Genomic DNA, 10,000 nt, shown 5'->3' on the forward strand with positions numbered 1-10,000 from the left:
TCTTTACAGGAAAAAGCCTGTGTGGATTTAATAGGGTAATAACTGACAGTATACATGAATGTACAGGCTGTTGGGAATTTTTTTTTTTTTATCTGCCCCCATACAAAATCGCATGCATGAAAATGTAGGGAAAACATGCGGCGTTGTTTTTGTGATTGTTATCTGATGAGTGACCTGCGCGATGCCGCTGCAGCCAGCGTGCGGCGATGCAGGTTTCTGTAACCCTGCGATCTCGTTTCGGTTCCAGGAATCGGAGATGCCTGAAGAAGTGAACATTGATGACCTGTTAGATCTGCAGACCGACCAGGAGCGGCGACAGAAACTGCAGGTAACAATGAACACACACAACAGAGCACACACACATACACAAAGCAGAGCACACACACCACCTGACACTGTGCACATGGGAACGTGTAAGTGTGACACACACACACAGGAACACGTCAGCAAGACACACACGCACACATACACACACATCCATGACTGTGAAACACTCGATGAATGCACAAGGATGGGAATAAGACTCCCGTTGCATAGTGGTTAGATCCATGCCTGGTTTCACTAGGAGTTTAATCAGACTCACCTGAGCTTGTCACCTGAACACACTGGGGCTAGTCAAGCTTGAAGCAAAGCATGGAATGGGTGAAACTGCTATGCAACAGGAGTCTCATTCCCATGCCTCCAGAAATAAAGACAGACAGACAGGTGGATATTTCTAAAAATGTGAAATTATCTGTTTGTTCTTTTTTTTTTTTTTTTTTTTTAGGATATCCTTCATTCGTGCAATGACAATACAGAGGTGAGTGGCGGAGTTTCATTTTTGCTAATTCAAAGAAGAACAAACAGTGAACTAATTTTGCTTCATTGTCGAATGAAAGCTGCTGGATAATGTCACGTTAACATATTGAATTGCACACCGCTTTGTAGCTTTCCAGATAGTTAACGAAAACCTGACAACTATTGACTTGGAACAAAGAACAGATACTATCTGCCCTTCTTAAGAAAAAGGAGAAAAGCATTTTTAAAAAATAATATTATCGTAAGAAAACATCTATAATTGAAGCCCAATTAAACCTGACAAAGCCCTTGCAATGTGCTCAACTGGCTTCCAGTTTCAGCTACAGAATATGGTCGTGTGTGGGTTTTTTTTTTTTTTTTTTTATAATGGAGTGCAATTCTAACAAAGACCGGTCATCGATAAGCATCTGTAATTCTTAGTCTCTTACTGTATTCTGTACCAGGAAATGTCTGCCGATCAAAATTCAGATGAATTCGTAACTGGATTTTTCAGGCTTGGTGTCAAAAGCTTTATGAGGAATTATAATTCCGATGGCTTTATCCGTCGCTGCGCGGAAACATATAAGCTTTATAGAAAGAGATTTGCAGCTTTTCATATGAGGAGATATGGGATCGCTCTTGACGTGACAGTACCGTACAGAAACACAAAACCAAATGAAATGACACTGAGAAAGCCTCCTTGTCACAAAGATAATGCAATTTTTATAACGGGGAAAGGGAGAGGGAGAGGGAGCGATAGCGAGACTCGCCTCTCTCCAGTCAATCTACATTCTGTAAAATAATACAATACCGTATAATACAATACCATAATACAATACCCCTCAAAGAACAGGTAACAGTGACTTTGAGAACACTTCAATTCCTTGGTTCATTATGTTGTACAAAAAGCATTCCTATAATACACTTGTACATTTCGTGTTAGGGTGTATATAATGTAACACCACTGCCTTCTTCCACGGCAATAATGTAAAACCACATCTCACTGATTCAGTCTTTTACCCACTTTCTTATTCCTCTTCATATAAGTTAATATATTTCCAAAATGTATTCTTGTATGGCTAATGGTGGTTTATAATGAATTGCTCTCCCCTTCTCCCTTTCTCCCCTCACCCCTCACCCTTCACCCCTCTCCTCTCTCCTCTCTCCCTTCACCCCTCACCTCTCTCCTCTCTCCTCTCCCCCCTCTCCTCTCTCTCCTCTCCCCCTCTCCTCTCTCTCTCTCTCCCTCTCCCCCCTCCTCTCTCCTCCTCTAGGCGTTTATCAAGGAACTGATCCTAAAACTTCACAGTCTCCAGAAACAGGAAGAGCTTCACAACAACGGAGTCGACCCCCACCACTAGGGGGCAGAGTTTCTCCAAAACTCGCCCTTCACCCCTGTATATAGCGGCAGAGAGATTCTTTTTTTTCTGCAATGTGCCGAAGCCAAAGCTTCATTTATTGGCTGAAAGTAAAGCACGGCATTCTGCTGATCAACCTGGATAACGCGTCGCGTCGCAGGGAATATATTGCAATGACCTCAAAGTGCAGCACCATCTAGCTCTATAATAATGCTCTACACAATTATTCTGCCTGAGTGATTTATTAACCCTTTTCACATACAATAAAGATTGATGTGTTATGGTGGTGGTAGTAACGTTCGCCACAATTTAGATCATTAAAATAGACCCCGAATGTGCTAAACTACACAGTTTTCTTCAGCAGCCAGGTGTTTTATTGCAATTAGACTAGGGGGTGGAGCTTTAAGCCCCGCCCGGTCCAAAGAGCCCCTCCCCCTTGGAAAAAAATCACACACATTTTAAAAAGAGGATTTTTAACTTAAAGAAAATATTAACGTGTTTCACTGCACCAAAGTCAGTTTATATAACTGTATTGTATTCTTCTTGGACACTAAGTTGTTGTTTTATTCTTTTTTTTATATAATAACGGAAATTAAGATATACTGCACAGTGTTTTTTTTTTTTTTTTTTTTAAGTGCTTTTGAAATTGTAACAAACTGCCCCCCTCTCCCAGTTTTATTAAATGGATTTTTTCCCATAGCACACAGTGCCTCCTGCTGGCTGTAACTAAAGAATTTCTTAATTTTCTTTTAGTTAGATAAACCACAAAAGGAAATAATAATAATAATAATAATAATAATAATAATAATAATAATAATAATAATAATAATAATACAATTCAATTTAAGAGGGTTTTATGAAACTGTGGTGCTTTAGGGAAATACTTTGTTGGTACGACAATAATGTTAAACTATGCTATTTATAAGGAAATAAACGTTAGCTAAGTATTTCAATAACTACAATAATAATTAACAACAGTAATGCCATTACCATACAATGTACCATTTGAGCTGCAAGGGATTTTAACTAATGCTTACTTTGAACTGCGTCATTTTTTTAAGCAGTAAAGAGGGAGGCAGTTTAAAACACACACACACACACACACACACACACACACACACACACACACACACACACACACTGCTAAAAGTTATTAAAATGGCTATGTTTTTTTTAACGGTTTTCTATGCCCGTTGTGTGCACTCGTTGTGTGTCGAATGAAATAAATCAAATTAAACTCTCTCTCTGTGTGTGTGTTTCCGTGCAGAGATTATTATTATTATTATTATTATTATTATTATTATTATTATTATTATTATTTATTCAGAGGGGTGGTGTTTGAAGGCAGCCTCCTCGCTTAATAACGAGCTCCTCTCGTCACAGCTCTGATGTTACCAAACACGCTGATCACCACAGTGTTACCATTTGCATTTGTTGACAGTCAACTTTAACTATAGCAGCTGCTGAGAAGAGGTTTCGTTTTTACTAATAATTCTGTTGAAGTGTTCATGATGCGTTCCTGCACGTAGAGAAATAACACTGGAAATATGACTAAGTGTACTATTTATATGTCAGCTGTCCTACTTGCTCAGGCTTTAGATCTACAAACTTTTCGTTGTCACTCAATTAAACTAAACTGTATGGGCGCAGTTGATTTTGAAAATGAAGCCTTGCCGATGCAATGCCAAAAACGCAGGCTTTTGTTTCCTACGGGATAGAACTAGTCAATAGATTTATTGATTTGAAGCACGACACAAGGAAAAAGCTGATTAATCTGGAGTCGGTGAAATATTCAGTTACCGCTGACATTTCAGCTTCCGCCGTTCTCGGGTATCATGAATCACATTGAGATCAATACAGAGGCAAACAGATACGCTAACATATATATATATATATGATTATACGTATTCACAGATAGATTCTAGGTTTGCCAATATCTGAACTGTAACATAAAATATATGCAAGTCCAGCAGCTTTCTTCATCTACTGTATAATGCTACCCTCTATAGGTTAAATATGGCATTGAAGCCCGCCCAATGAAAGCCAATGCGAGTCATAAACAACCTATCTTCTCCGCGCCCGCCACTTTATCAAACCTTGCACTGTGTCGGCCACACACGTTTATTCCCCTAAAGTCTGACTGGCCACTGCATCACTACGTGCAGCAGTAGGAGGTTATAATTGACACGTCAAACTCCGTTTTAGCTCAAGAGACCAAACATACCTTAAGAATATGTGATATTTACCCGTTGAGCAATCAAATTCATTTTTCCTTCTTTAAAAAAAAAAAAAAAAAAAAACACACAACACAAACTGTGTTTATGTAATTTGTTGTGGTTAATACAACCAGATTAAGTTATAATAACAATATAGTTAAAGAGAACATTAAAAACAACGGGTAGATAAAAAATGAGGACAATGGCACTTAATGGGTTAAGAGAGTTGTCTTCTCCCAGCCTTACACAAGACTGAAAATAGCTAGCTGTAGTACACGATAGTGGCCACTTGGCGTCACCGTTGTACCAAAAATCGTATTGGAAATACTGTAATAATGGTATGGTAGGAGTGTTTGCAATACTGTATTTAAAAAAAAAAACATTTTTTTCACATCTACAATCCCCTGCTGCTGCAAGGTAATATGCAATTAGTTAAGAACGAGGGAGTAAACTTTACGCACACAACTGGAGAGCCAACAAGGTCTGCTTTTATTATAATAATAATAATAATAATAATAATAATAATAATAATAATAATAATCAGCACTCAGGACTGTCGTGCTAATCTTTGTTAGGTCACACTAATTATTAATGGTTCTGACTATGCTAAATCTTACCACAGCAATTAATAATCTGGTCGTGCAAAAGCAAAATAATGTTAGGCTAACATATTGAATTACACGTGTTGTGAACAGTGCGCCGTACCCAGGATATTAATACAACGGGTTCAGCAGATAATGGGGATCGAGTCTCCCGGGAGAGAGACAGATGCTTACTGACATTTGACACATCAGGTTTTTTTTTTTTTGTTTGTTTTGTTTTGTTTTTTTAACAGGAAGCAGCGGATTTCTTGTTCTGGGAAGTGGATTTGTTCATTGAAAAAATTCTTCTTGAGATTTGATAGCCTGGAACTAATCTGTGTGCTGCTTGAACTTTTTCGGTTTTTATTATCCAAATCTCTACCTCCCTTTAAATGCTAATTAGTCCTCGTTAAGCTGGCTCTGCATTCTAATAAAGAGAAAACTACTAATTAAAGACTTTATTTAAGTTTTTTTTTTTTTTTTTTTTGCTTTGCTACAAACCAAGGAGATCTGAAATGCTGGAGGAGCTGTCAGTGTGCGCTCCGGACCGGGTATCAAAGCACAGCGATAAACTAGGAGACTGCAAGAATGAAATAAAGTAAGTAATACAAGTTTAAAGGGACGCGATCAAAAATAAAAACCCCAAACTTCAAACCCTATTATTATTATTATTATTATTATTATTATTATTATTATTATTATTATTATTATTATTTATTATTGTGTGCTCCTCCCTTTTGTGGTTTAGGCCGTCATTTTCAAGTGTAGGGATGAGTGAACATTTAGAAATTCTGCAGTTACAACTTTCATCCACCTAGAGGCACTGTGTGCTATGGGAAATTCCCATTCAATACCTCTTTGGGCTTTATACTGTGTTCTGTAATTGCAAAAGCAATAGAAAAAAGGACCACGTAAAATAATCTTTTTTTTTTATTTTTTATTTTATCTTATGAAACCAAGTTAATATTAGCCTCTCGCTCACATTCAGGTGAAATGCATCCAGTACAATATTTTACAATACAAGACAATGAAGCAGGATATAAAGCTGTCACAACTCAGATAAAGCGACCTTCTAACATTAGAAAAATAGAGACAGCAGTCATTTACTATATTATACAGACAAAACAGCGTCTATTTTCAAGCTGAAAAAAAAATGCACACAAAAAAGGTTTTGTTTTCAGGTTCGCAGATTTTGAATTTTTGGTTTCACTGCCCAAATGAGACTCAGTTTTTAAATCCAGGTAAAAATCTCTCGTCACACCGTCCTCTCTTCAAAGCAGAAGCACGCAGAGATAATCCCTTCATATAAAAAGAAATCAAGTGATCATTTTTTTTTTTTTTTTTTTTTTTTCAATTTTGTCGTTATTTTTTTCTGCAGCCAACTGTTGGCAAATAGTCCCCGACTTCAACTCAAATTCAAATCTCAAGCTGTTGAAGCACACAGTTTACTTATTGGTCTGGTCAGGCAGCATGATTTGTCCTGTTCTTCCCTGTTTCCACCACTAGATGTCACTAGAAGCGACTTGGATGCCCCTACAGGAGATGTGAGCAAACTGCAGGCAGCAAAAATCACCCTTAATAAATACACTTTTATAAAATATTCAACAGAAAACTATTAGAGGCTTTGTTTTGTTATAAATAACTTGTGATTGAACACACTGAGTCCGTCAAGCTAAAAAAAGTCAAGACAATTTTAATAACCCCCAAATGGAGGTTTGCAGGTCCAGTCTACAGCTCCCAGTGCCCGTCCTGCATCTTATAGGCATCCATAATCCTCAGGACGTCTTCCAGGATGGAGGGTCCCAGGTCCAGATCCATTCCGAGGAGCGACTCTGACTTGGGAACGCTGGCAGGTTCTCTAATCTTGTTCAGCAGGTCCTCGTTGCTGAGGCCTGCATCCGAGTCGAGACTCAGCCCGGTCATGGGGTCTAGGGGCCGGTAGCAGGAGCAGCCTTCCCCCATCCCCTCGGAGCCATCAGAGGAACCCTCGGAGAGCGAGCCAGAGGAAGCCAGCAGGTGCCCGAAACCATCCGGAATGGAGGCGGAGTAACTCAGCTCGTCGTCATCGCGGAAATGGCCTTCACACCCTCCGGTCTCTGCAGAGTGGCTCACCGACATGGACCTCTGGCCCGGGCAATCGTCCAGGAGCAGCCTGGGAGGCTTGGGCGGAGGCAGCTCCTGTCCGAAGGCGGGCAGGGAGACGGCGTTCTTCAGCAGGGAGCCTCTGGGGTTCTTTTTTCCGACGGGGAACCCATCTCTGAGGGTCCTGCCCTGGGCTTCCTCCTCGCTGGCCCTCCTGCCCGTCTCCGGAAGCAGATCCAGCTTGCCCTGCATGAAGCTCACGTCCCCGAACATGTCCCCCTCCCCTGCCGGCCCCACGTGGGCACTGTGACGGAAATCACCCAGAGGGGGGCTGATCATATCCCCGGACAGGACGTCCCGCAACTTCAGTTTCTTGCCCCGCTTTGGGGTGGAGGTTTTCAAGTAGATAGGGGTCTTAGCCGGCATCTTCTTGGCTTTGACGCTGTTACCCAGAATTTTTTATATATATATATTTTGTTAGGGTGGGGGTTCCACTGGAATCAGATCCCAGCTTCTATCTTAAAATCGAGAATAGAAATAAGATGAGCGTTACTATCCGGATCTCTTTAGCAGAAAGGAAATCTGGTTGTGACACTAATCAATCAGTGGTGATCTGTATAACTGGCATCAGAGGCATTTCAGCTTCCCTTCATAGGTAAGTCCAGTGAGGCGATTTCTCTACCAGTGCCTGAGGTGATACAAATGTCACAATGAATTTTTCAGAAGATTCCTCTTGAAGAGCATGCGGCGATCCTTAGGAAAACAAATGCAGGAGGCCCCTCTTTCCCTCTGGGAATAATCCCCTTCTTTCATCCAGCGTTCCTGGAATTGCAATTGCTCCTCGCAGGGAAGCGCGAACCTAAGGATCTCACAGTATTTGGTTTCGAAGGTTCCTGTCGAGCAAATCAGAGAGTGAGAGAGGTACAGAGAGAGAGAAGCTGTGTGTTACTGTAACCTAAGTTAGAATATCGAAGTTTGCAGAAGGAAGAGCTGTTGAAGCTTGCAACAACAACAAAAAAAAACAGTTAAAATTAATTTCTCTTTGAAAAAATCAGAACACAGGCTGTATTCAATTATGCAATTAACAAAATTCGAGCAGGCTATCATAGCAATATGTAGATGCCAGTTATTTTTTTTTTTTTTTATAATGATCCTAATTTGCACTACAGTGTATTTCTGGGATTCAACCTTCAAACTGTTTATTGAGGGTGGAATTGGAAGATTCCGGTGTTGAGAGAGAGAGAGGCAAGGTTCTGGAAAGTGTGTTAATGAACGCTCACTGTTCCCTTAATAGACACTAAGCCTCTTACTTCTGTGCCCAAATCCTTTCTGTCCACAAGCAAAGAGCTGTGTTGTAAGCAGGGAAAGGAACAAGACTCCTCTTGCACAGCAGTGTCACCCAGTCTAGGTTTTACTACCAGCTTCATTAGCCACAGTGTGTCTAGGCAACAAGCTCAGGTGTGTTTGATTATTAAACTCATTGTAAAACTAGGAATGGATCACACTGAAATGCAAATAATCTGCTACCTCTTTTTTTTTACATGCAATGTCAAATAGATAATATTAGGTCACCATGATGTTTAACTGCAGTACAGCAAAAGGGATTAATAGAAGTAGGATTTGTAAACCATTTTTTTCTAAATACACTGAGTTTCAAAAAGATACTGCAGCTCCAGGATTAATCAGGTTTATGGAAACAATCGTTTTTTTAATCTCAGGGTTTTCAAATCTGTACATGCTTGATCCTGTTGCACTTCCTGGCTCTCACCGCTGGATGTCACTTACGATTGGTAAAGCATAGGGAAGCATTGTAAAGCACAGAGAGGTCTGGTAAAGCACAGGGAAGCATTGTAAAGCACAGAGAGGTCTGGTAAAGCATAGGGAAGCATTGTAAAGCACAGAGAGGTCTGGTAAAGCACAGGGAAGCATTGTAAAGCACAGAGAGGTCTGGTAAAGCATAGGGAAGCATTGTAAAGCACAGAGAGGTCTGGTAAAGCATAGGGAAGCATTGTAAAGCACAGAGAGGTCTGGTAAAGCATAGGGAAGCATTGTAAAGCACAGAGAGGTCTGGTAAAGCATAGGGAAGCATTGTAAAGCAGAGAGGTCTGGTAAAGCATAGGGAAGCATTGTAAAGCACAGAGAGGTCTGGTAAAGCATAGGGAAGCATTGAGAGGTCTGGTAAAGCACAGGGAAGCATTGTAAAGCACAGAGAGGTCTGGGGAAGCATATAAAAAAAAGCAATGCTAAACTAACCCTTGTAAAAGTGTCCCATAGAAAAATCAATTGATTTTAAAAAGGAAATTTGAATTGAAAAACAGGCATTGACCCCGACTGTGGGTATATGTGAATTATACCAGTCCCTCATTCCAGATCTCCGAGGGGAATACCGAAGGGGAACGCACTGCCCAATTTGAAGTCTCCTAATGTCCACCACTTAACAGATGTTATCATGTGGTTTGAAAAGACCAAATACACAGAACTGAGAAAGCACTGAACTACAGATTGCAAACAGACTGCAATCCCCTCCCTCTCCTCTTCTTCTTCTTCAAAAAAGTAAAGCACAAGGAATTTGGTAAAGAGCTGATGTGGCAAACCCGTGCCCGAATGCACGACATCTGGTTCCAATCTGATCTCTGCATTAGCAGAGTGGACTGCATAACAAAAACTGTTACTGGTTGTGCAAAAAAAGAAAAAAAAAAGCGTTGCTCCCGTTCTCTCGGTCACTAATCCGAACAGATCCGTCACAGGCACTAAACCACTGAGGTCACCGCAATGTAGGATCTCCGCTAGCACCCGCATTCTGTTCTGTACAGCTGTGGCCGAATGTTTTGCCACACCCTATAGAACTAACACATGTAGCTTCATAAAGTCGAATGAAAGCTGGTGAATAATGTTAGGCTAACATATTGAATTACACACCGCTTTGCACTTTCCCAGATACTTAACGAAAAACTAAGTACCACTACAATGGCTTCCGGTAGACTCT

At 40.5% G+C, this 10,000-nt stretch overlaps 2 protein-coding genes across 3 annotated transcripts in view; one reads left to right on the plus strand and one right to left on the minus strand.

The window, feature by feature from the left end:
* Positions 1 to 3,377, plus strand: part of LOC121303826 (protein phosphatase 1 regulatory subunit 14A-like) — a 5,661-nt gene extending 2,284 nt beyond the window's left edge. Inside the window, exons 2-4 of the mRNA XM_041234636.1 lie at positions 248 to 328; positions 767 to 799; positions 2,052 to 3,377. Coding sequence (XP_041090570.1) covers positions 248 to 328; positions 767 to 799; positions 2,052 to 2,138 — 201 coding nt within the window. The 3' untranslated portion in view covers positions 2,139 to 3,377. The remainder of the gene's footprint in view (positions 1 to 247; positions 329 to 766; positions 800 to 2,051) is intronic.
* Positions 3,378 to 5,852: 2,475 nt separating this feature from the next.
* LOC121303825 (cdc42 effector protein 2-like) overlaps positions 5,853 to 10,000 on the minus strand; it is a 5,384-nt gene continuing 1,236 nt past the window's right edge. For both annotated transcript variants that reach the window (XM_041234634.1, XM_041234635.1), the window contains exon 2: positions 5,853 to 7,907. In XM_041234634.1, the coding sequence (XP_041090568.1) occupies positions 6,661 to 7,440 (780 nt within the window). In that variant the 5' untranslated portion in view covers positions 7,441 to 7,907 and the 3' untranslated portion in view covers positions 5,853 to 6,660. The remainder of the gene's footprint in view (positions 7,908 to 10,000) is intronic.

This window comes from Polyodon spathula, chromosome 35, assembly GCF_017654505.1.
Source record: "Polyodon spathula isolate WHYD16114869_AA chromosome 35, ASM1765450v1, whole genome shotgun sequence".
Classification (NCBI taxonomy): Eukaryota; Metazoa; Chordata; class Actinopteri; order Acipenseriformes; family Polyodontidae; genus Polyodon; species Polyodon spathula.